This window comes from Maylandia zebra, linkage group LG13 (genome assembly GCF_041146795.1).
Source record: "Maylandia zebra isolate NMK-2024a linkage group LG13, Mzebra_GT3a, whole genome shotgun sequence".
Classification (NCBI taxonomy): Eukaryota; Metazoa; Chordata; class Actinopteri; order Cichliformes; family Cichlidae; genus Maylandia; species Maylandia zebra.
The window spans coordinates 29,401,520-29,427,924 of NC_135179.1; the positions used below are offsets into that span (position 1 = coordinate 29,401,520).

Here is a 26,405-nt window from a genome sequence, read left to right on the forward strand (position 1 = left end):
TTTGTTTCTAACAAAAATAAGAGCCACATATGAGGATATTCGTTTAAAATTTTGCTAGAACAGTAGCAGTATAATGTCCTCGTAAGTGGATATCAGGCCCTTGTACAGCAAAATTGAGTATTTTGGTCTAAATAACCCAAAGTGTGATGTCAACATTTGTGGACGCCAGGTCCTAGGAGGTTAATATAAGAAAAGGGACAATTTTAACCTTGCATCTGTGTTTCTACATGTTTAAAAAAACAAACAAAAACAAAGCAGCTATAGTAAATGAAAGAAATATGCCAGCACGACTTTTTGGGTTTTCATTGTAAGAAATAAATGTGTACAATTGTAGAAAAGGTTCTGGTTGCCCAGATTACCTTGTAAAATCATTCACAAATATTTTTTCTATGGTAGGTAGTGAAAAAAACATGAACTTTCCATCATTTGATTTTCTATTAACTATTTTTCCAAAGCCATGCAGTGAGCCAGATTGGAGTCTTTTCCAAGCAAAGCCAAGCCTTATGATCACCACCCCTGCATTAGATTATAGAAAGCATGTGGCGACAGTTATTTGCTTAACACATGATTAGGAGCTTGTTGATAATTGTTAGAAACTCACGAAAGAAGTTGGAGAAGCTAGATTTATTGTTCCATTCATTAAAGTATAACATCTGTCTGCCACCTCGAGTCATCATAAGAAACCACAGTTCCAGTCATGTAATTTTATTTGCTTATCATTTTAGTGATATCCAAGTGGAACTGACAACCTTAATTTGTGGGTAAATAAACTCCATGCCTTCAAGTCTAAGCAATGTCTGTTTCCTCATTTCATACAGGTTTGAGTGCATGAAACTGCAGCAGCAAAATGAAAGATTCCCCATTAACATTTAGTACTAAGGTTAATGTTTGGAGTGTCATGTTAGCTCTCTTCGGTTGTTAATGGAGATATTTAAAACTACAACAAAAATGTCAAATACAGGATGCTGACTATGACTCAAAACACTGACTTTAGAGACTACTTCCAAAACGTCTGTTTCAGACTTAACAACTATGATGTCAGATTTCCCCGTATATCTTCAGTTGTTGGAGTTGATGTCCGCCTCGTCTTTATCCTCGCTGACGTCTTTGAAGCTTTCCTTCGCGCCTCCTTCTTTCTCCCTCCTGGAGGAGCTGGTTGAGGCTCGAGGTTGGTAGGTGTAGTTGAAGGACATCCCTGAGTTAAAGTGGGTCTCCTCCCCTTCCAGCAGTTTCCTTATAGGATCATAGGAAACAAATGTCAAGCTGCACACAAATAGAGTACATCAAGAGATAGCCAGTTTGATTTTCAGAGGAACTTCAATAAAAGGTTAACACACTGACATTTACTTTTCTGCAACTGGTATGAGGGTAAATTAAAGCCTCCCTACTGTATGGACGTGCCAATTAATTGTTAGGAACGATATTTATGTATTCGTAGTTATAGTTTCAATGAGACTGAGGGAGTACATGTAACTTGAAGAGGGTTTATTTGAACTTTATTTTGGGAAAACCTCATCAGACAGTGCTATTCTGCGTGGTCTTTGAACTAAAGCAATACCTTTAATCAATACATATGTTATTTGCTCTTTAAGCTAAAAGATAGGGTTGCATTTTCTTGAATCCACTTAGCACCTATAAGCAGCGATCTCGATGTCCAGGGCCATCTTGACATTGAGCAGGTCTTGATACTCTCTCAGATGATGAGCCATCTCGCTCTTCAGGTTCCTCAACTCAGTATCCAATTGGCTAATAGTGTCCTGTTACAATGGAAATGAGACAATAGATGTAGAATATCAGCACTGTCAAATGAATGACACCAAAACAGAGTTGTTTTTTTTAAATCAGTAGCCGTACTTTTTCTGTTTTCTGAGTCATTTTCTGTGATATTTCTTTTTCCTGTAGTTTCCTGTAATAAAGACGCCTCTAAAGCTTATTAAGGGATTTCCTTTTTGTCTCAACAACCTTTGGACTAAGCTTTACTGCCCGTAAAAAGCCAGTGAAAGCCAGATGGCCTTCCGGTATCCGACTGAGCAGGTCAGATGTTAAGCTAATAGACATTCAGACTTAATTCACTAGAACTGCTACAGCCACAGAGGCTGATTAGACTGCCGACCACACACCAAAGGTCAACTCTGTGCCACAGCTTACACATGTTTTAAATATTCATTTCCCCAAAAAACAGAGCCAGAACTTTTTACAGATAGTCAAGTGTCCCCCTATTTTAGCCTCAATACATAATTTTGTGAATTTGTTTTTAAATTTTTTGTTGTTAGAGGAAAAAATGTTGCTAATTCTGAAGCTAAAGCTAGCAAGTAGCTTGCATAGCCTAGCACATGAAAAAAAAAAACCCAACTAGCATGGACCTTTCCAAATGTAATAAATGCTTTTATTAGCATCTCTAAAGCTCACTGAATAATATGCCTTTTTTCTGATTCATAAGGAGGCTCTCAGAGTCCCCCTGTTTCTTTATGATCTAATTTATGCTAAACTAAGCTAACAATCTCACCACCATAGCATCGTTTTTAATAGTACAAACATGAAAGTGGTAGTTTTCTTCTTCATTGAACTATATTGTAGTGAATATTGCATCTTCTCAAATAAAGATGAGTGGTCAATTTCCAGTGGTCAGTGGTGGGTTTGGTAGTGGCAGACACAAAAATAAAACCCAAGCCCCCAAATTTCAGTTAGAGAAAGAGATAATCAGATGTGCATGTCATGTTCAGGTATGCCTGAAAAATATTTAATAAAGCGAACACCACTAAGATGCTGAGGGCTGTTAATTTGCAATAGTTACATGAAGTGTAAGGAAGTTATGGGTTTAAACAACCAAGGCTAAGCCTATCTTTAGCTAAAACTTTGAGTGTGGCTGTAAATTTTTTCCATTATGTTTACAGTTGAGTTGTTCAGATTGGGTTTTAGTTGAGATACATAAAAAATAAGAAATGGGTTCTAATTAACAGGCACACCATCAATCTGATCTAATTATTGAATGAATGTCACGGTAAACCCTGAGAGTATTTAAAAAATAGCTTTCAGAGAGTCTTTGATCACAATTATTCTGTAGGATTATCTGTATGCTGGATTCCTTCTACTAAATCCTTGACACCATGGGGACACCGGGGTGTGTGATGTTAGCCAAAAGCTTTACTCAAGCTGTGACATAATTGATGATTAACTTGACCTTGATATCTGCAGACTTTCAATCCTATTATTCTACAGGTTTATAGATAATTATGACCTCCTTCCAGGATTTCTCCCAAACGATTTTAAAAAAAAGTTGTCTCAACTTTGGCTTTTTACAGTTTCAGTTCTTACTCAGATTTGATCGAATAATCCTTCATCCAGCGAGCGTATATGAGTAGCACAGTATTTCTGCCTCTTATGGTTGCTGTTTATGTCTCACAAAAACTGCATGGAATTTGTGGTTCTAGTTCTGCTTTAACTGTAGGTTTATGCATGAATCATAACATAATGTACAAAAGACTGCTTTAAAGGTACTGTTTGCTTGCCTGCATTGCTGTGACTTCAGCATTGTGTGTATCCTCCATCTCTGAGATCTGCCTCTCCAGAGACTCGTTGGCACCCCTTAGGGTCTCTATCTCAATGGTCTTGGACTGGAGCTGCCTCCTGAACTCACTGATCTCCTCCCTGCTGGCCCTCATGGCCTCGTTGCTCCTCGTGGCCTGCTCGCTGAGGCTCGCAAACTTGCTCTTGTACCACTCCTCAGCCGACTGCAAGTTCTTGGAGGCAATGGACTCGTACTGGTTGCGGATCTCCTTCAGCGCTGAGGTGAGGTCTGGTTTGGCGAGCTCAACCTCCACAGAGACCTGCTGCGCCTCCATCATGCTGCTCAGCTCCTCAATTTCTTCCTCGTGGACTTTCTTGAGGAAGGCGATTTCGTCCATCAGGGACTCCACCCTGCGCTCCAGGTCCAGGCGGACAGCGGCGGCATCGTCCACGTCTTTTCTGAAGGACCTCAGGGTCTGTTCAGCTTCTTCCCTCGCTCTCACCTCCTCATCATACTTTGCACTTAGCTTCTAAAATGAGACAAAACAGCAGGGTTAAGAAGTGAGAAAGTGCTAGAAGTTTGATTCTAATGTGGATTCTAGCTCTGAAATAAGCTGCCCCCTTCATGCCTGAAAGAATCAAGCTAAAAACTGCAGTTCCTCTTATTTCCCCCCTTTGTAACAACTGTGCTGGAGATGATCTCTTTAATACCATCCATTTAAATGTTTGTGTCCATTTTTAAGTACAGTCTATGTTTTTGTTTGTTTTAACTCAAATTCGAACAGAGGAGAAACTTCTTCCTTTTGCCTCTTCAAACCTGCCCTTTTCTCTCACCTGCAGCTCGTCCTCCATGTTGTTCCTCTCGATCAGCACTCGGTTCTTTTCCCTGTTCAGCTCCTCCAGCTGCGAGCGCAGGTCCCTCATCTCCTGCTGGTAGAGATGAGCGACGTGGGGCCGCTCGCTCTGCTTCTGCCGCAGGGTCACCAGCTCTGTCTCCAACACTTTATTCTGCTGCTCCAGGTGTCTGACTTTATCGATGAACATGGCAAAGCGGTCATTGAGACCCTGTGCAACAGAATAAACACTTTTTTACTACCAAAAAATATTTGGCATATTCAATACATGACAGGCAGCAAACCGGAAGCTGCCTGTGGCTGTAGCTTAAGAAGATCATCTGCTGATCGGTGGTTCGATTCCTGGCTCCCCCCGTCTGCATGCCCAATATCCTTGGGCAAGATACTAACCCAAGTTACTCTCCAATGCATAGATCGGAGTGTGAATGTTAGTTAGAAATCACTTAAAAGAATAGAAGAAAGTGCTTGTGTGAATGTGGCATGTTGTATAAAGCGCTTAGTGCTCTGGGAGAGTAGAAGCGCTATATAAGAATCAGTCCACTTTGTTACTTTGTTTCTGTCCTCTAACTTCAGTATGTAGCCCACTCTATAATGTTAAATAATTTTTTTGATAATAAATGAATAATTATACCTTAAACATGCACTGTAAAAAATGTCAGAAGCTTTTTTGTTGACTGTCACATCTATTTTGTTAATAACACATTTAAACAACAGAAGCTGACCCAAAGTCCTTTAGAAACAGGCGCATTTATCTATTTATTTATTTATTTATTTACTGGCCAACAAAGTTGGCTCTCGTGTTAGCAGTTGTTGTATCCATGTCCAGAATGTGTCTGCTGCCCTTCAGAATTAATCTGTCACTTTCCTTTGGGCTCTATTTTGGTCTTCATCTAACTCGGAGGGAAGTATCTGCTTCTTTGTCATTAAGTCTTGCAACCTTGTCTGAACTACGCAGGTAAGTAAACAGTAAGGTGTAACGGTCCACGGTGAGCTCGTCGTCAGGGGTGGCCCCTTTACACTGCTGCGCATTCTTTCCTGCAACTCCTCTTCGTTTCTCGGGCTGTGATCACACCTACCTGCAGCTGCTCCTTCTCGTTGGTTCTGATCACTTTGAACTCATTGCTGACCACGGAGGTCTGGGACAAGTCTAGGGAGGCGGTAGGCACCGTAGAGAAAGAGGTGGAGGTCCGTCCTCCCCGTCTGTACAGGGTCACAGAGGACGCGCTGTTGCGCGACGCTGCCATGGATCGAAGGCTCGGTGAGCCCCGCGGAGACCCACCGCTCATGCGAGAGGAAGAGACGGGGAATCTCGGAGAATCCCCGAAAATCTTCCGATAGGAGGACGACGTGTAGCGGTCTCCGTAGCTCATCTTTGCTGTGACTCAGAGATAACACCGTGACGCGTAAAGAGATTTTCAGGAGCTTATAAAACTGCGGGTGGAGCGAACCATTTACGCACAGCGGGAATGGTAATAATTGCCCAGCGGAACGAACACGCTGAACGAAGTTTAGCCATTCAAGAAAAGAAAAATCAAGCTGATAACTTTTTCCCATATTTCAACTTCGTCTGTGTTTTATTTTGTGTGCACTGAGAAAACAAAACATGAAGGAACAGATGGAATTAGCCACGAAGACTTCACCTCTCCTTATCTGTGCGTGTGTGTGTGCGCGCGCGCGCGTTTGTGCGTGTGTGTCTTGTTTGATGGATACTTGTTATTAGCGCAGATCAAGCTCTGTGGTTGAGGGGAGAAAGAAGAAAAGTTTGTAGTATGAGCCAAGCAAAAGTCGCTTAAATTCAGAGACGTGAAAAAAATTGTCTGACAGAAAGAGACGAACATGAGTCTTCCTGTCTTCCTCGGGCCCAAATCAAATGATGGTGTTCTGCCAAAAACGGATTGCTTGTATTTAAACTGCTATAAATAACTTGTTGGTGTATAATATGTGAAACATATGTCAAATGTATCATGAATGATATCACGTCATCTTGAGCAACAAACAACATTCCTGTAACAAGGTAGAAGCCGCAATCAGTTTTTGGCAGTGAGTTTTATGTATCCTTTATGTATGCAGTTAAAAAAAAAATTGTTGACTTTAAAAATGTCTCTTTTAAGAGTAATCTGGCCAAGAGGACAGCTGAAATTGCAACAAATGCAAAAATAGTTCTGTAAATATATAAAGTGGACAAAAGGGAGCTGATTGATTATAATTTATTTATTTATTAACCTTTATTTAACCAGGAAGATCCCATTGAGATTAAAAACCTCTTTTTCAAGGGAGACCTGGCCAAGATAGGCAGCAGCAGATGTCTCACAGTTACAGAAATTATAACGTAAGTACAATAACACAGTCACAAAGATACTTGAAAAACAGGTAATTTTTTAATTTTATATATACCCCTTTGTAATACCTGTTCACCAAAGTCTGTTTAGCAACATACGTAACGATATTACACATAAAAAACACACGGAAACATTGGAAATCAGTTTTTGGCACAACAACGGCTCACGGTCAAAATCACTGGAGTTCTTCCAGACCCAAAAAGTGCTCCATGTTTCCTGGTTTCCATTTTTGACTTGTATGTATGTTTTTAGATGTTTCTTTTCACTGTGCAGGGCTGTAACACCCACCTAATTGTGCATGTTGGACCCCAGCCAAACCTAAAACCATGTTTAAACTTCCTCACTCTCGTTGTGACTCTCAGTCCCAAACTTTACAGATTTCAAGTCACAAATATTGTGCATGGTCGCATTTTTAAAGGCTCAACAACAAAAAAGAAGAAGAATAAAAATATGCCAAACTGGCATCCTCACCCTAACAGCTCCTCCTCTCTGCCACTTTGAACACTGCTTCCGCGGTTCGTGTCTCCGTGTCCGTTGTTAAAGCTTTCCAAGAACCCGACAGAGCTGGTCAGATGTTAAAGCTATTAACAACTGAACTAAATGAAACATTAAATAATATGTTTAAAGTTATAACTTTCACATTTAATGAAAGTTTGATATTATATGGAAGAAGACGCCAGAAGTCCAAAGTAACGCGATATTTAAAATCCCCATGTATCAGTCCTATATTCACATATGTTGTTAATACAACAATGCCAGTACGAAAAATAGCTTTTAATAGCTCTGTATAACATTATAATCACTTTAGATCAATCTATTCACCTTGAAGGAGAGGTCAGAGGTCAAATGTAACTTTTTTTTTTTATTTATATCTTTGTACTTTCTATGCCATTCTAGGTTCAAACTTTTAGGGGGACTGCATGCAGTGCCTTGTAATTAATATTAATGGAATATGCTGTTTGCAAATGTAATCAACTATTTTCACATTTGTAAGCCTCAATTCAGTTGGATAAACATCACAATGTTAATCTAATTAGTTGGATGACCAATTATAGTGTTTAAGAATAATCAGAGTGAATAATCAGAGATTTCAATCTAATCCACCTCTTGTAGGGTGGAGCTTTTCCTTATCAAACCAGAGGAAAGGCTCAGTCATTAAAGAAGTTAAAGAACTATTTGTGGCAAAGAAGACAAAATGAGAAACATTATTTCAGACTGCTAATCACATAGAGGCAGTCCACCAAATCATCAAGCACTTAAAGTAGCATCATTCTGTACAGACAATGGAAAATCACCCTGCTGCTCACAGACCTGTAAGCCAAGCTAACTGGTAATATTAAATATTAACTGGTAATATTATGTTTCATATTAAAGTTTTTGAATTCATACAAACCCTCCCTTTATTATGCAGACTCAGCATAAAGCATCATGTACCCCAATTTCACGAGTGGAGAACAGATTTGTACTCCGTCACATGAACGTAGTGGCACCATCGTGTTCAGCCACGTTTAGAGTGACAGAGTACGAATCCTGTAAAATGCCACCATTCAATATACTCTGTATAGAATTTGCACTGGCATTTTGTAAGTGTGCTTCTGAAGAAGATGCAAAGTATCCATGAAAATAGTAATAATGAGTATCTGTGAAAAGTAACTTTTGTTTTTCCAGCAAACTTCATTATCTGTTCTCTCCCCCCTCCCCTCCCCTCTCTCTCCTCATTACTCAACTAGAAACTACAAAAAGACAAAAATATCATCTCATAAAAATTACTATAGTATCAAGTTGGGGGTCCATGACTGATTACAGTACAGCACACGGCTTAATTATGTAAAATCATCATAAATGAATGTGAGAATTTTCATAATTTTTGGTGATTTTGACTAGATCTCCACTCTTTCATATCCCTCTGTCCTCCTCTCTCAGACTTTATGCCATCATCCAAAAGTTAAATAACAGTGAATAAAAGTCATAAACTGATCCTTATCAATCTATAACAACATTCAAACTGAATACAGTTTGAATATTTGGACATAGACAGGTCATTTTGACTTCCTGGATGTGGAACTGCTAAACAAACACTGACGCCCAATTCGACCAGAATAGGAACAAAAAATTTTAACAAACTAAAATAATAAAGTTCATCAGCTCCTTGGCTGGCAACTCAAGATATATCAGCAAACTAGTGGATCAGAAGGTCAACGCTAATAATCTCTAGTGATATAGGCAACATTAGCAAATGATTTTCACGCGATTTAGAGAACAAATAAAAATAAGCAGACACTTTATTAGCCACAAAAACAGTTGCCTCAATGCGCTTTATGTTGTAAGGTAAAGATCCTACAGTAATACAGAGAACAACCCAACAATACGACCCCCCCTGTAAACAAGCGCTTGGGTGACAGTGGGAAGGAAAAACTCCCTTTTAGCAGAAAGAAACCGCCAGCAGGTTTGGCTGAGCCATCTGCCTTGGCCGGTTGGGATGAGGGGAGGAAGACAAGACAAAGACATGCTGTGGAAAAGAGCCATAAATTAAAAATAACCAATAAATGAATGGAGAGTGGTGTATAAACACAGTGAGTGTAAACGGTGATGATGATTTAATGACGCCTTTTCCTATCAAGTGAGGAAGAAAGTTTCCACACAGCTTCTGCCCTGACTCTGTTCTCAGTCTGTGGACAGTTAGTTAAGTGGATGGCTGTATCTGCGCGTGTCTTTGCAGCAGCGTTTCCTGGTCTTGTTTATTTTCAGCCAAATGAAAATCAAAGCATGACGTTTCCACATTCTCGGGGCGCATTTTACGCACGTGGCGCAGCAGCCGCAACTTCATTCAGAAGGATATATTTAGATCTCCTAACACGAGATTAATCCCACAGTGTTCACGTGCAGTGATTTGTTACTCACGGACAGCTTTTACGCGCAGATCTGAAGTCTAAAACAACATCTGGAACACAGCCGCGTCTCCATGACGAGTCCAGCTCTGTCACCGCTGTGGGCACGTTTATTTTCAGCTGAATCCAAAGAGCATTTCCTTCGGACGATCAAACATCCTTCTGTTTGAGTTTAAAGGTCTGCCGCTTCAGATCAGAGCGTCTCAGAGGCAAAAAGGCGCACAATGAGGGCTTGATGTGATGAACGCCTGTTACATCATTAAGGATAACAACGCGATATGACAACAGCGATGAAAACAAATATTACTGGACCATAAATGGATCGATACACTAACTCTAGCCGTTGCTGCTCCATTGTGGTGGTTCAGCTCTTACATCTTTTCATTCGTCGCCTGTAGCTCACCGAACCGGCGTGTGTCTGCAAACACATGAACATCAGTGCCGTAAAAGAGACTTCCTCTAAATGAATTCACATGCAAACTGAAGCTATGTCACATTAATACAATCAGTGTGACTGAACGCCAACATTTCCCAGGAGTATTTGCGGTTGTGCACGCCCCCACCGCCTGAGGGCGCAGCAGGACACGAATCAGAAAGCGGTAACCCAAAAAAGTCCAAACAAATATTTATCGTGGATCTCCACGTAAACGCCAAATTTTAATCGTCTGGATAAATCCTGCTACATATCAGCTTACCTAAACTAACTCTTTCATCCGTCTCACTTCCAGCACATCACATCAACACAGTTTCTTGTTGTGAGTTTCTCACAAGTTTTCTTATTTTCGTGCACGGAGACTGCAACCAGTGCGCAAATGCTCAGCTGATGTCCTTTAATGTGTCATAGCTTACTGACAACACAGGGAGGGCTGATGTGGTTAATGTCAGGGCCTTTTTTGAGTTATGTTGCTGCCAACAAAATCAAGGTGGGCTATTCCTCATTAAATTGTAAAATGTCTCAGTTATTATGCATTTCATGGGGAACTTGGTGTCTGCTTGTAAATGTTTTTATTTTTGTAATCCTTACGAAGATCCTATCTCTAAGGATGTTTTTACTTTGTCCACTCAATGGAAATTCCAGCATAGGTGGATTTTTGTCAACCATAACGATTCTTATTAGTTTCAGAAGCTCTCCCTAAAGAGTTTGGGGCTTTTTCACGTGTTTGTCTCCTGGGTACTGCTGCATTAAACACTCCAAAGGCACATTTGAGGACTTTCAGAGGGCTTTTTTTAATGTCACACACATACACACACTGACAACGTGAAAACAATAACAGCTACACTGTTGTGGTTGATGATTACTTATACTGGTCTGGGGCAATAAAAACAAAAAGAAATTTATAATGCAGTTCCTTCACATTTCCAGTAGATGTCACAGAAATCCAGAGTTATTTTCCACACATCTCACACTTTAGAAGTTCAACGCTAATACTGTCCAATTGTGTGTGTGTGTGTGTGTGTGTGTGTGTGTGTGTGTGTGTGTGTGTGTGTGTGTGTGTGTGTGTGTGTGTGTTTTCATTCAGACAAATCTAAAAATGAAGCGCTGACTTGAATTTGAGAGTTCAAAATGATCGTGTATTACTTGAACTGCATCCCACTGCTATTTCTGTTTCTTGTCAGTTTTATAGGAAGTGAAATAGGTGAAGTCAGAAACTCGTTGGAGCACCAGTTACTGAGTGGCAAAGCTTTTTTTTTTTTAACCATTTTTCAGCTCACTAACAGTCAGATAACTATGGTTGCTGGTCAGACCACAGTTTAGATCCGTCCATTTTCTTCCACTTATCCTTACTAGGGTCGTGGGGGTGCTGGAGCCTGTCCCAGCTACCATAGGACTAGGCAGGGTACACCCTGGTCAGGTCACCAGTCTATCGAAGGGCTAAAACCATTTGCACTCATGGGTAATTTAGAATCTCTAGTTAACCTAAGCAGCCTAACCTAACACAAGGAACCAGCCAGATGGTGGAATCAAACTGAGGACCTTCTTGCTGTGAGGCAACAGTGCTAATCGCTGTGCCACTGTGTGGCCCAGTTAGCTTACAGTTCAGTTTTTATTCCACAGACATATTTGTAAAACTGCCTCCAGCTTCATTGCTGTCTACAAATCATCACTCTACAGTGGGAAAGTGAAACTAAACGCTGCTCCAGAAACTACCTGCTATGGTCGGCCACTCATACTTGTCCTCAGAGCCTTACTAAGCAGTGCTGAGAGCGCTAACACAGGGGCGTTAATGATGAAGAAGTCCTTGTAGAAAAATATATTAGTGTAGCTTCAGAAGATCCTTGACAGCTCCCAAACTGCTGCAGACCAGCAAAAACATTCGGCACACAACCAAAGTGCACCATGCAGAACAACTCCCAGGACTAAATGCTTCTCCCTAAGACCTCTGCAGGGTTACGACAAAGACTGTCAGGTAAAAGTCCCCGATTGTTATGCGGAAGAAGCCCAGAAACAGGCAAGCATCAGAAGAACTGAGCCGCTACAAACTCTATGACATCAGACAGAAATATCAGGTACATACAAAAGAGATGGACATGGGAAGAAAAAGAGAATTACAACAATCTTATGGGGTAAAACTCCAGTTTTGGAAGATTAACCTCTCAGTGATGCTGCCAGCACACAGTAGGATATTATCTCCCAGCCAAAGCCAGCTGCATGAGGCCCCGTAAGGGATCCAGCAGGGTGGAGTGCAATCAGGCATGTCCACGGATATCTTTCAACACTCTAGGAGAAGCAGCTCAGTAACGACAGCAAAAATGAAGTCCATTCTCCAAAGTAGCTCCTGCGTGAAAGAGCTATTTCATATAAGAAATAGAGGTGACAGTGGTTTTATACCTCGACCATCAGATGGCCGTGATATGTCTTCCTACCTATGACACACAAAGTATCATCTCTAGTCTGCAGGACGCCTGCACCTTCCCCAGCCTGTAGCCAGGCAGAATGAAGACTGACCACGACCCGTCAACTGTGAAAGCCCCATTTAAATGCTCAAATCCAACTATATTCTGAGGGTTTGGTTCTTAGCTTACAGTCTTCTCTACACACTGACACTTTTCTTTTAGAGGGTTTCCACCAAGAGCTGCATAAATGGACAGGAGCTACCTGCTCAGGTCAGAATTTAGGAATAAAAAATGAAAAAGGTGCTCCACAGGGCACGTTAAGCATTAAGCATTAAGTTTCATCTGGACCAACAAGATCTGTTTCCCCCCCCCAAACTGGGGGGATACATGTCATCCATAGATTTCACAGACTGTGGCCAATGCAAGTCAGTCTTTGGTCTGAATTCACTGACTCAGAAATCATCCTTCATGTTTCTTTATATTTATGTGAATGTGTCCCCTGCGCTCCCACCCACCTGCCTTTAATGGTCAATGGGAACGATTTCCGTGGACGGAGCGGGAGCTTGGAGTGAGGGTGGGTGTGTGTACGGGGCTGGCGTCCCTTTAAACTGCACACTGAGTTACTGTTGAGGGCTGCGTGACTCCTCGCCGCCGTACCCGCTTCCGCACAGGCGCGATTGGCCGCCACCGCTGTGTGGGCGGGACACGAAACAGTGACTCAGCTCTGAGTCACTGCACGACATGTCTGTCACAGAGCGAAGTGTGACGCATTCACGGACTTCAGGAACAAACGACTGATAAACAGACTCAAAGTCAGACTGAAACATGGCGAATTTTACAAAACACATCTCCGTGTTATGAACCACATGTATAATATGTTTAATAGGCTTTCGTAGGCAACTGAACCTCCACACTGAGTGATTTCTTTTCGTTCAGGAGCAGAATTCAAAGAATATTATTTGTCCCATGACACTTGAATGCAGCACGAGGCTGGCTGATATTACAAGACTTCGCATTGGCGGCGGTCTGTGTGACATTGGAGACGTTGGACTGAGCCCGTACGTAGTCCACCAGATTTTAGGTAGAACAGAAATTAGACATCCCGGCATTGGCCGTGTGACCTTTCTCCCATCACAGAAGCTTCAGAGTCCATTTTTTCAAATCCATTTTTCTACTTCAGCACCGTGCTGGACGGATCTGCCATACAGGGTGAGTGTCTGAAACTGCATCATGAACTCTTGTACAGACACTCGCTGTCTGGGGCTCCTCTTGGTTGTGATCGTAAGTGATGTATTTTTGTGTTTATGTTTCCATCTCTATGAGTCTTCTTATCGTTAACACCTTAAACATCTCCACAAGTAGCTTTCAGCATTGTAAGAAAAAAAACAATAACCCATCATAAACTGGTTCAAAGAAGGAGCAAGTACGTTGCCTGTGTACATCAGCAGAGGCTGTCAGAAGTGGAAAAGCGCAGCGTGGAATTCCCGTTACGCACGATCATAACGCGCGTAGACAGTTCAGCGCCAAACTTCACTGGAAAAATAGCGATTTATGGAGCGAACATGCTGCTGAACGATAATGCATAACAGGTCAAGCGCGCAGATGTGTTTTACGTGTGAAATGACGATGCTCTTGAAATCGGCCTATGTTTGACAAATGAAACATCGCTCATTGTAATTTTTGCGTGTTTAAAAAGTTTAACGGGCGATCGTGGCTTAAGAGTTGGGAGTTCACCTTGTAATCGGAAAGTTGCCGGTTCGAGCCCCGGCTTGGACAGTCTCAGTCGTTGTGTCCTTGGGCAAGACACTTCACCCGTTGCCTACTGGTGGTGGTCAGAGGGCCCGGTGGCGCCAGTGTCCGGCAGCCTCGCCTCTGTCAGTGCGCCCCAGGGTGGCTGTGGCTACAATGTAGCTTGCCATCACCAGTGTGTGAATGTGTGTGTGAATGGGTGGGTGACTGGATATGTAAAGCGCTTTGGGGTCCTTAGGGACTAGTAAAGCGCTATATAAATACAGGCCATTTACCATTTACCATAATTAAAAGGCGTCACTTCGTCACTTCAAGTTCTTAATCATGAAGGGAGCACAGGAACTTTTTTTTGGGGGGGGGGGGGGGGGGTATAGTTTTAAAGGGCTTTCAGGGAGATCTGATTCTTCTGGAGTTGGAGGAACTCACCGCGGTGTTCTCAGTTGATGCTCACACAGAATCAGCGCTCATTTGCTGTTCTGCTACTGCCTTCATTATATAACCGAGTTGTCTTTAAGCTCTCACACACCAGCACTGACTGACTGACAGGCAGATCGCGCTGCGCTGCTGCGCTGCTCCAGTGCGGCACAGTATTCCCTCGTGCCTGGACTTCATACACACATGTACTTATAATTTATGTGCCGTCGATGTCAAACCGAAGGAAGAAACGCGTGTTTAGGATCGTGTTTATTGGGTTTTTTAAATCATCATTGCTCACTAGGAGCATAGACCTTCATATCTGAGTGCAGCCCGGGCTGACCGGCCTGAATGAACACTCCTGCCGTCAAATGGCCAATGCGGGGCTGGCTGGTGGAACTTTGGCAAAGGGATTACACAAGCATCCAGGCCTCTAACTCAGCAGCTAATCCAGATTAAGGTGCTGTGGTTCTTCAGTGTTCCCAGCCTGGGTCTCAGACACTGTGGCCCGTCTGGCAGGCAAAATCAGCAAACCGTCCAGCATGAGCTGTCGCTTTCCCTACTTTCAAGACTCTGCTGTACTTACAATCCTGCAGTACACTAAAAAGCAGAAATACCTGATCTAGTATAATCATGAACCTGACCGTCACAGTAAAGATAACACCATGTTGCTAAAAGCTACCTTGATGGTAAATGGCCTGCATTTGTATAGCGCTTTTCTAGTCCCTAAGGACCCCAAAGCGCTTCACACTACATTCAGTCATTCACCCATTCACACACCCATTCACACACTGGCGATGGCAAGCTACATTGTAGCCACAGCTGCCCTGGGGCGCACTGACAGAGGCGAGGCTGCCGGACACTGGCGCCACCGGGCCCTCTGACCACCACCAGTAGGCAAACATGGGGTTAGTATCTTGCCCAAGGATATTTGGCATGCAGCCAGGAGGCAGCCTGGGATCGAACCACCGACTTTCTGATTAGTAGCTGACCTGCTCTGCCACCTGAGCTACAGCCACCCCCCTTGATGATCAAATCTGGAGTCGCTTTGGGCCAAAAACGTTTCAGTAGCCACACTGAACAGATGCAAAGCCCTTCCAGAAGCAAGTCTCACCACTGAGCGGCTACCTTGAAAGTCCTCTGGACACTTATCTGTTCAGGTGTTTTAAGTCATTATGGAAATGAACTTTGCCTCTTTATATCCAGCAAGCCACTCAGGGATGGGGTCAGGGTTCCCTTTAAGCCACATGCTACATAAAAAATGATATGCATTTCTACTGGGGTAAAGTTCCATTTAAAGAGGAAGGTGTGAACCTACCTCTAACCCTAAACAGGTCAGCGGTGACTCTGTGGATGTTAAGAAACTAAAAGATGTTCCTGCTGTCCAAGCAGGCAAACAATTCTTTCTTGGGGTTGTATGGTATCCAAACACAAATTCTACCCCTTACTTGCAACACAACATGGGTAACTAATGACCTGGTGTATGTTAACAGGTTAGATCAGAAAAGGATATAATCACTAGTCAGATCTGGTCAACTGTAATTCTTCCATACACTTCAAATTTAGGATTCTTTGACTGTCCTCATGTCAAGAGTAGAAGAGTAGACAGGAAGAGGCAGAGACCTGGGAAAACGAGCAGCAAAGGGCCACAGGTCGGAGTCAGACTCAGGCTGCTACGTTTAGCCTTGCAGCATCACCTGCTCACCCTGTGAGCTAAACTGGCTCCCAGCTGCAGAAATCTTGACCTACAAATGTGTCATAATCTCCAGTGGTGAAAGTTGCATTCTTGGCCTCATAGAAGTGAACATAAGAAGTCTGCAAACCTCAGGGTACAAATCTGTGTAAGACAGAGGACAGGTGTTGTACTTGTTTCTGAGGCTCAAACCGCTAAGTACTGGTTAGTGGTTCTGTTTTTCCTGACCTTCTGCTTTTAATGCATTTGGCATTCAGTATGGAGAATGTGACAGAGACTGAGAGAGAGAGAGAGAGAGAGAGAGGGAGGGAGAGCTCTGTGAACTATAAATAGACAGTGGGAGAGTGGTTGTGATGATAGCATCACCACACAATAATCCCTCAGCAAGACTGGCGTTGCTCCACTGCACTGTGCTGGCTCTAACAGGGAGCAGGTATCCCCTCTACTTTCCCCCTATACAGTAAGCAGGGTTATCCTGTGAACCCTTGACCTTATGCCAAAAGTCTGTGTGCATAAATGCTGTATTAAGCTTGGTAATATGGAACGTGTTTCACTCAGCCTGAACAGGTTGGAGGGTGGATGGAGCTCACTGGTCAGTCAGACAACAGGCAGGGGGGCAGATCATGTTCCTGCAGTTGTGGGCATAAACTGCCATTTGTTGAATGCCATCCTGGACTCCCGCTCATATCAGCTACGTCTCAGCAAGCAAATATTGGCTATGATCAGTTTCAGCACCCACAGATCATTTCCTTGTCTTGGAAAGCTAACTATAAGCTCTAACTGCAAAAATTACAAATGAAATGGATCAATGAAGGCACTCACAGAGTGCTTTTCATTGCAGTGTTACCATAGAACTTAAAGTTTGCTTATCTTGATCTGCCTCACTGTTGCTATAGAGTTGCAAAGTGGTGGCTGCTATTTTGGGCAATCCTGATCCAGCAGTAAAGTCCCATTCATTTCTCCCACAGAAAATGTAAGGTGACTCATAGCTGGAGCGCCTCTACAGCTTGGATTACCATCAAAATCATCTGATTCAATCATCAAACCATTAACAATGGTGTTACAAAGTATTTATAAATTTTTTTTAATTAAAAAAAGTCAACAGTGTAAGGTTGTGCAAATAAAACTTCCTGGTAAGAAAGTTAACTTAAATCCTTATTTGCATTTCCACAAGAACAACTGGGTTCTTCAGATTCTGTCAGGAAATTAAGTCTGTGTATCAAAATCAGTTTGAATTTTTTTTAATCTCATGCGATAAAATTAAGCAGCTGTAATTGGCTCCCTCTCCACAGCACTGGCTCCTAGAGGTCATGGGTATTGTAGTATTTAGACCACAGGTGTCGAACTCCAGGCCTCGCGTGACGGTGACCTGCAGGTTTTAGATGTGTCCTTGATCCAACACAGCTGATTTAAATGGCTAAACTACCTCCTCAACATGTCTTGTTCTCAGAGGCCTGGTAATGAACTAGTCATTTGATTCAGGTGTGTTGACCCAGGGTGAGATCTAAAACCTGCAGGACACCGGCCCTCAAGGCCTGGAGTTCGACACCCCTGATTTAGACTGATGTACTTTTGCACAAAAGGCATAAAAACCATCAATCTGACAAACTCTGCAGATAGCAAATATCTCTGCTAACATAGTTCTCTGTAAATGCTTTGTCACAGTCATTATAGTATTAACCGAGCATGTTTTTCAATAGTGGGGGAAGCTGCAGCTCAGTCCTTTAGTGTCCCTGTAATGTCTTTGTTTGAGGTGTAGCTATGCAGCAATATAAACATTTGGAGACTATTAGAAGCCTAATCTTCATGCAAACAGATATTAGCTATATCTAAAAGGCAAATCAGTGGCTGCTGTTTTTTTTAAGGAAGTCATAATGTGGTCATGACACTGATGAAAATGCCCATCCGTGCTTTTCCTGTGATTTACTAATTTGAAAGTCTCAATCTTAAGAACAAATCTCAAGCTGTTCCATAATATTTCTGGTGTTAAGCTTAATGACCTTCAGCAGATGTAGTGAAGATCATCTTAAAGGGCCAGTGCACGCTTTAGGACCTTCAACATCCTTTATATACACACAGATATAAACATACTCGACACAGATTGTCAAGCTGTAATGAAAACGTCTCTCTTTTGTTGCTGCGTTTCATGGTGGCAGCGCTTGTGTGTGATGTAAGTGTTTGACTGCTGTCCATAAACTGCACTTACAGGTTTGCAGGTGCAAACAGGAGACACGCACACTCACACACAGACACACACTTGCATTTTGCTGCCTTACCATTCATTCCATCGCCACAGTCAGCAGTCGTGTGTGTGTTTGTGTAGCAGCTCTGCATTTTTGTTTTTAGTGCTTTTACTTTGAACAGAGCGCTCACCATCGCCCCGCCCCTTCAGGCACTGACCTCTTTTTCATTATTCAAACAAACAGCAACTTTTTCTTGTTTCATTCCTTCCTTCTTTCTCACATGTTGACGCGGATACAACTTTATTTTTAATGTTTTTAAACCAACAGATCAACTGTGCAACATTACAGGGAGAAAGAGTGGCAATCGTAGGAGATTTTATTTTAGATATTTGATACTTTGATGTGTTTAAGAGGCTTTTATTGGCATGGATGTGCTTTTCAAGTTTGTAGTGTGGGAATGTGTAAAGCTGCGATAAAGGCTTCATTGTGTGAATGCTGCATGCCTTTTTTTCTTATCTTTTGAGATCTTGTAAAGTCAGGAAATGTTCAGGAAAGAAAACCGGACAAGAATTTCAGTGGTGGAATAATTTCATATTTGCCAAACAGAGCAGGGGCAACATGGTGGTGCAATAAGGCCCTGGGTTTGAATCCACCATCCATCCACCATCCACCAACAGGACAGCCGCAGATGTTCCCTGAACCTCAAAACACCCCCCATTCCTGTGTTTTTAACTCCTGCCAATGTCACAGGCACCAGGGAACGTCTGTGTGCTAGACGCCACAGAACGTGCCCACTGGTCTCTTGTCCATGTGCTGATGGGTCAGAGCTGTTTTAGCAGCATGGGAGGAGAATTTTAAAAATCAGGGGGTGGTTTAACGTTGGGGCTTGTCTGTGTGCAAGAGTTAGCGTTGAAATGTCGTGAGACAAAATACTGTAACTCGAGGCGGTATTTTAACTCCCAGAACAGACCTCGTGGTAAAAGCACGTTGTGTTACAGCATTACACCAGCGTCGGTGTTGTTTTCTGCTACGCTTACAGCATGTTTACGACGTGCACCGCAATGCACTTAGGATCTAATAACTGAGGGAGCATTGTGCTGGATTCAGAGATCCTCAGGAAACAAGACGCAACAAGCAGAGATCGGAGACACATACTGTACACGCACACACACACACACGACTGAGGGGATCAGATGTCAGAGAAGGAGCATTTGCAGAGCAGGCCTCTTAACAGGAGCAACAACTGCATTCAGAGAAAGACAGACAGATGTAAAGAGCAGATTTCCAGTGTCCATTGAGAAAATAAGGAGCTCCTAACTGAGCCGCTTGCACAGATGTTGACTCGTTGGGAGGTTATCATGTTGCATCCCCTAGCACACTGACTCATTGCTCCACTACCTGTATACTACGCTGAGTTACATCATGTACTCAGTTGGAATACCCCCTCCCACACACACTCTTCCTCCTACTCTGTAAGACAGCGAGAATGCTGCTCGATGCTAACGTAATGCGGTCGACTCTGACACACTCGGTTCATCATGCTGCATGAATACCAGCATGTTTTTCAGAACTAGTTTACTGTTCTACAATTTTTTTGGTGCGATGATCGTCTGAAATGAAAAGATTATGATCAGAAAATGTTGTACAGTAAACACCTTAGTCAAGTGTCCTATAAATATATTCTTTTTAAAGGGGACCTATTGTGCTGTTTGTGGCCGCTCATGTTAGATATGCCTAAGGTTTCAGATAATGAGGTTAGTGTAAGTGCAGGTAATCCCTGTTAGCCAGAAGCTCATACTTGAGATTGCTCTAAATGTTGTATTTCAGACAGCTTTTTTAAACTTATGGTCTGTGTGATGTCACAAAAAAGGGATATCCCTAATATGGTGATCTCTGGCACACAGCTCCGCCCATTTCCTGTTCAAATCTTTTGCTGGGCAGAATAAAGGGAGCTTAAAGGGAGGAGGAGCTAAAAACTGATTATTTTAGCTGGGGGATGAACTGAAGGGCTTTCTCCTCGAGATTGTAAATTATTATTTTTCAGAGCTGCTCTAGTAGAGTGCAAAAATAACCTAATATCCGAACAGGTCCCGCTTTTGAGCACACATTGTTTCCTGAATGCACGACTCACTCCGTGACTCTTACTGGATTAGAAGGTTATGGTCTAGGGCAGCAGTCCCCAACCCCTGGGCCACAGACCGGTACCAGTCCATGAGTCGTTTGGTACCGGGCAGCAAGAATTGAGGCTGGGGTGTGAAATTCATGGTCTTCAGGGTTTTTTTAAATCAGTTTTTAGCATCATTTTTTAATCGGTTTTATAATTAACTCGGTTTCTCTGGGTCTTTTCCCGTGTGTTATGAATAAATCTTCTTTTTTTGGTACTTGTACTGGTTTTATTTTGTTGCATTTATCCGTGACACCTTAAAGGCTGGTCCATGAAAATATTGTCGGACATAAACCAGTCCGTGGCGCAAAAAAGGTTGGTGACCGTTGGTCTAGGATTAAGATCGCCAGTTCCATTTCCAGTTACATCATAATAGATTTCAAGACTCTCCTACAGCCACAGCAGCGGACCTTTGAGGTTCTCAGATAGAAGTAATTTATTAACCAAGAACTCGGGACAAGTGATAAATTATTAGTATTCTGTCTCCCAAGTGTGTTTCTTATGGACAACAAAGCCAACATTTTGGACAGCAGCTGGTCTCTGTAGTCATTGTTGTTAACATAAAGCAGGTCTCCACCTGCTGCCGGTTCTGCTTAGAGCAGTGCTGTTGCTCACAGTGGAGCTCAAGAACAGAACCAAAGCCATAAAGTTGCAGGTTATGATGCTGGAGTTGAAGTTGATTCATCTGCAGTACGAGAGACTCGCTGTAGCTGAAAGTTATTGAGGACTGCAATGACCTGGCCAGTAAGCTAATAGCAAGAAAAACACGATAGGAATGACTGGAGTCAGCTGTTTAACGAAGACTAACTGTTCAAAGTCAGAGCGAGAGAGATCAGCCACATTGAATAGGTGTAAGTTATGTCCAAAGGCTCTGCCTGAGGGTTGTAGCACCAAGTTGTTAGCAGCAGACTTGGACTTTGTAGGCTGTGGAGTGAGACTGAGTGTGTTGGGCTCTGTGTCAGCTGCATTATTCTCCTGGGGAAACTGCAGAGACCATAGAGGGGAGTCATGAGGGGAGTGGGGTTGGGGGCGCTTCTTCTGTGAGTGTGTGATACGTGTCGATGATGACAGCAATGATGAGAGAAATAAGTTCCATGTGCCCACGTTGGACTTTCTGACCATGATCATGCGATGGTGGCTGTTAGGGTTGAGCACACAGAAGTACTGCATTGTTGACATTTACGTATACACTAGGAAATGAGAAGAAGAGGAAGAAAACATGATGGGCTTGAATCAAATTAATCAAAGATGGTCCAGTGAAGGACGATGCATTATAGCAACAAGAAGGTCTCAGAGGGCGGACACCTCCACCCAGGCAGCTCACTCTCTGGGTATTTACTTTTAAAGAAAGACTGCTGTATTTTCTTTTTAAAAGTGCTTTAAGAAATTTGCAGGTATAAGACTTTTTGTCAGTTTTTGGCCAATGAATCAGTGAGCTGACCTTTAAGGAACTTGATGTATGTAAGCTGAATTTTATTGGCTCCAGGTAAGAGTATTTTAAAACGATAATCAGCGCCATGATAAATAATTATATGAACCTTAATTCAAATGTATATAGGTTCACATATCTTCTTCCACCAAAATGTGAAACCTACACAGTTGTGTGATATCAAAACACACCTTTTAAGATTTTGAATCCTATCTTCAAACAAGTTAAATTACAATTTATATTATTTGTGTTTTTGTGAGAGTCTGGCAGATGAATATGTCTGTTGAGCAGGACTGTGTTCATTGTTCAGTCGTACTTTAAACATTTCGTTAATCATTCAGTCTCCATCTGCAAAGGTGTGTGCTGAGATGTTATGTGTTCACTCAAAGTGTTTGCTGAGACATTAAAAGCACGTTGCCTCCTGAAACATAAGATATTACAAGGGTATGCTAAGTATATACACTCTCTTTAAAAGTGCGTACAAACTCTGTATTGTTAACCGGCTGTAGCCTCCTCTCACTAGCCTACAGGACGATCAGTAACACAGGGTTGCAGAAAGCTTTGAGCTGGAACTGGACAACAAATCAGCATGGCAAATGAGTCGAATCAGTTAGGGAGCATTAACATGCCAGCCCTGATACTGGGATATTTGGCTTCCAGTCACTGTATGATTACGGCCTAATGATTATATACTTTGTTATACAGTGCTGTGTCAGCTTGGCTGCCATTCAGGAGGCTGATATCTGTGTCAGTGGTGCAGAGTAGCATTTGGAGAGATTACTGTTTGGGCATTTGACTGAATGATGATGTGTGTAACGCCATAATTTAAAACTCGTGTGGAAGCCAGTAGCGTATCCTTTGGGTAGCAAACTCACGCAGCTGGTCAGGCGAACGCTTTAAACAAGTGAAAAGCAGGAAAGCGGTCTTATTCTGCAGCATGTCTCACATTGTTTAGTGGATTAAGGTCCTTACCTGCTAGTTGGCCACTTAATGCTTTTCTCATATCTGTTTTTGTTACTGGTATTATTTTTTTTATCCTTTCACATTTTTTGGCACCAGCTGGTAGTTGTTCCTGGAGAAACAAAGCTGGTTGTCGCTAAGTTACTGACAAACTGAAGAAAACTTCAAAACTTGATGATTCTCAGCCAGCTTTTTAAAAATTTTGTTATCCTTTTTTATGTTGCTTAATGCCTCTGTGTGTTGTGTGTCACAGCCACTGCTGCAGCTCCAACTGCTGACCGTGATAAGTTGGCCGAACTACAATAACTAAAATCCCGTTGTTTTTGTTTCTGATCATGAGTACGCACCTGTCGGTTCGACCCCATGCAGCATCCTAGCCTCACATCTCTCAATTTAGATGTCTAAAAATATCTGGGAGCGCTGTAAGACGTGCTTTAGTGTGATAAAACCAATCAGTGGCTGCGTGGATGGACGGTATCTGCTGCAAAGAATTTCACATGAGCTCTCCCTGCTTTTCTAAGCTGTCCAATATTTCTCTGCTAATAGTAAAACTGAAACTGCGTTACTGTTTGGATAATTAACCATGTGGTTGGTTTTAAATGGACACCTGCATCACGACAGGTCACAATAATCACCTGATTTTAAACTGTGTTGACTGTGGAATTGTGCCTGCAATTAATATCAACATTCAGCTTGGGCCGCAGCCATATCGTGTTTTAGGTTTGCTTGTGTGTGTTTTTGTGTCTGTGTGGCAGAAGCTGGTTTTCATGACTCGTAGCTATTGGATGGATTTTTCTTTTCAATAATTAATGAGGAGGAAAGCAAACACATCCCTCTGCTGAATAAGGACAGTTTGTGTGTGTGTGCGTTTGTGTGTGATCAGGTGTTTGTTCTGGCTTGTATTGTGTTTCCTCGTGTTTACTGCTGGAACTGGTGCTGGGCCAGTTTACTGGGCCAGATTGCCACAAAGGGATTTGATTAAGACTGTTGTAGACAAGACTGGGACATACTGGTTTGGACTGGGCTGAAGTGGACACTTTAAAGATGAGTCAAACCACACTGATTAGCCCAACCCCAACCGATTGGATTGGTCTCCGGTGGACTGGATTGAGCCTGACTGGTGGTAAACTGGTGGTTAATTCAGCTAGGCCATGAAATCAAGCTCAGTCACAATCAGCAACACTTATATTTGGCATATAGGGGGTGCTGTTTTAAGCTGCTTTATCCTGCTTTCCTTCTGCAAGCCACTTTGCAACCCACCTCCACCCTTTTTTCTTTTACATTTTTTGCTCTGTTGTGTGCAGGGTGAACAGAGCTGTCCAGCCAACTGTACAGTACTAGAGATGGAAGAGTCCTCCTTACATCTATCTATCTATAGAGTTGCTGCCAGAACTGTGCATGAACAGTGTGCTCGGACAGGATTGAACCAGATTAGTCTTGGTTTTATTCAGTCAAGTCATTTTCCCCAGTTTCCCTTCCTATTTAACATTCCCATGCCTCAAGAAGCAGCTCACATTCTCAGATTTTCCATGTTGTGGTGCTTCCAAAACATCTCACTTCATTTCATTTCTGTGGTAGTTTGTTTGTTTCAGCGGTTTAGGCTGAAGAAGGTTGGAAGCAAAGCATTTTTCTTACAGGTTTGGTTTGGCTCACAATTGCTATGGTGAAGGAGAAAGTTAAACTAAATATTTAGCAGGCCGTTCTTTGTGCGTGTGTGTGTTTTTCCCCCCTCCAGTCATTGCTTTGACTGCATTCCCCCTGATTTTATGAAGACAGATTTTATTTTGTTGCACAAACAGCTCTATTCTAGTCCCCCTGCTAGACCTGTCCACTATAATTAGCTGCTTTGGCTTTCTGCAGCTAATGTGTTTGTGTGCTCATGTTTTGGACAAAAGAGAAAATGGAAAAAAATGGGATATACGATAAGATCCTGTCCTGATTGAGCCTTTTTAAAGGTTTGTAGAGGTTTGTAGAAAAATATGGAGGACATTTTTTTTTCAGTTCTTATATAAACATTTGTAATTACTAGTTCCATATTCAATATTCATTCGTATTCATATTGAGCGATGATGAGTCATGAAAAGCAAGCACAACGAGATCCACTGGGAAAGACAAGGAAACTCTCAAAGCTCTGAAAATAACTTTCATATGCCATGAAATAGTCTGAGTCCGATTTATCTGGTCAAACCTTTCTTTTCAAGGTCAACATCCAACTTTTAGCTCCATCTCATGTAAATATTATCGTCTACGTCCTCAATGCTGTGTCTGCTTCTGGTTTGGTGTTACCAGACAGCTGAGTGAGTGTGCATGTGTTTCTTTTCATTCAGCCTCATTAAGTAAATGACTGAATCACATCTGATGTCGCACATCACCCCAGTTTTCCTCTTGGGGTTTTTTTAGGGTGTGCTCATACAGATCATAGGGCGGTAAATGAGTTGTGTTGACTGCTGACTCATTGTGAAAGACTACTACCTGTTTTGACAGTCTGCCCATATATGGAGTCCACCTGAAATACTGGGCATGGGTTTCATTGTGACCTAGACACCTATCAGTTGCATGAAGTTCAAGACATCTCCATTAATGGACCATGGAGCTTGCATTGATTTGTAAAGCGTCACCCTGAAGGTCAGAACAATTTCCCATCTTCACTAAATGTTTATCGGTACTTTCGAATTATTGTTGCAGATACAAGTCAGTACAGCAAGGGGCTTTCTGTGTCAACTGCTAACCAGCTCAGCAACCAAAAATGTATAGGAGCCAGGAACATCTTTCCATTATTATCAGTGTCACATGATTCATTGACACCATTAGTCCTCAGCTTTATGAAGGTGCAAGTTTACAGCCATCCACACTAAAGGGTGGATCAACACCTGGGTAAAATTCCCAGCCGTACTTAATCTACTTCCACGCCCGGTGTAGATGCGAAATAGTCAGGGAAATGTTTCAGCTTGAATGTCGGTCCTTTGTGTTTCCTAAAAGCTCGCAGCTATATCAGGGGAGAACCAAGGCGAGTTTGCACCAACAGCCTTCTTGCCGTGAGGCAACAGTGCTGACCTGAGCACCGCCATGCTGCTGACATAGCACGCAGATTCAGAATGAAACTTGCAGATCATGCATGAAATGCTTTTCATTTAACTCAAAGGAAACGGTAAAGTCTTCAAGTAGCAAAACCCTCCCTGTCATTATTATGTTATGTTTTGTTCTGTCGGTGGATTGTGACTACTGCTTACCAAGTTGGGCTTCAGAGTTGCTCAGATCAGATGGTCATGATGACACGGCTCTTGTGACTCAGGTCCTTTATATGTGCCTGTTTTCTACCACATCCAGCACAGGGAACAACTATTCACACGCCATCACGTGGGTATCCTGGACCAGTTTTATTGTGTAATT

The 26,405-nt window shown here is 42.4% G+C and overlaps 2 protein-coding genes across 2 annotated transcripts in view; one reads left to right on the forward strand and one right to left on the reverse strand.

Moving 5' to 3' along the window:
* Positions 1-288: 288 nt before the first annotated feature.
* Positions 289-5,767, reverse strand: inaa (internexin neuronal intermediate filament protein, alpha a). The gene is made up of 5 exons (XM_004554605.6): positions 5,438-5,767; positions 4,342-4,572; positions 3,510-4,037; positions 1,633-1,757; positions 289-1,233 (listed from the first exon to the last, which is right to left on the reverse strand). The coding sequence occupies exons 1-5, from the start codon at positions 5,729-5,731 to the stop codon at positions 1,059-1,061; spliced, it is 1,353 nt and encodes a 450-aa protein (XP_004554662.1). The 5' UTR covers positions 5,732-5,767; the 3' UTR covers positions 289-1,058.
* Positions 5,768-13,452: 7,685 nt separating this feature from the next.
* The window catches only part of sertad2b (SERTA domain containing 2b), a 42,930-nt gene continuing 29,977 nt past the window's right edge, over positions 13,453-26,405 (forward strand). The window contains exon 1 of the mRNA XM_004554607.3: positions 13,453-13,632. The gene's annotated coding sequence lies outside the window, so the exon portion shown is untranslated. The remainder of the gene's footprint in view (positions 13,633-26,405) is intronic.

What these genes read in the sequence shown, in the direction of transcription:
- inaa (XM_004554605.6), bottom strand. Translation starts at nt 5,731, where the DNA reads ATGAGCTACGGAGACCGCTACACGTCGTCCTCCTATCGGAAGATTTTC. An exon ending in ACATGGAGGACGAGCTGCAG is followed by an intron (nt 4,038 to 4,341) that starts GTGAGAGAAAAG and finishes GTCTCATTTTAG; the next exon opens with AAGCTAAGTGCAAAGTATGA. An exon ending in CTGAAGTCACAGCAATGCAG is followed by an intron (nt 1,758 to 3,509) that starts GCAAGCAAACAG and finishes CCATTGTAACAG; the next exon opens with GACACTATTAGCCAATTGGA.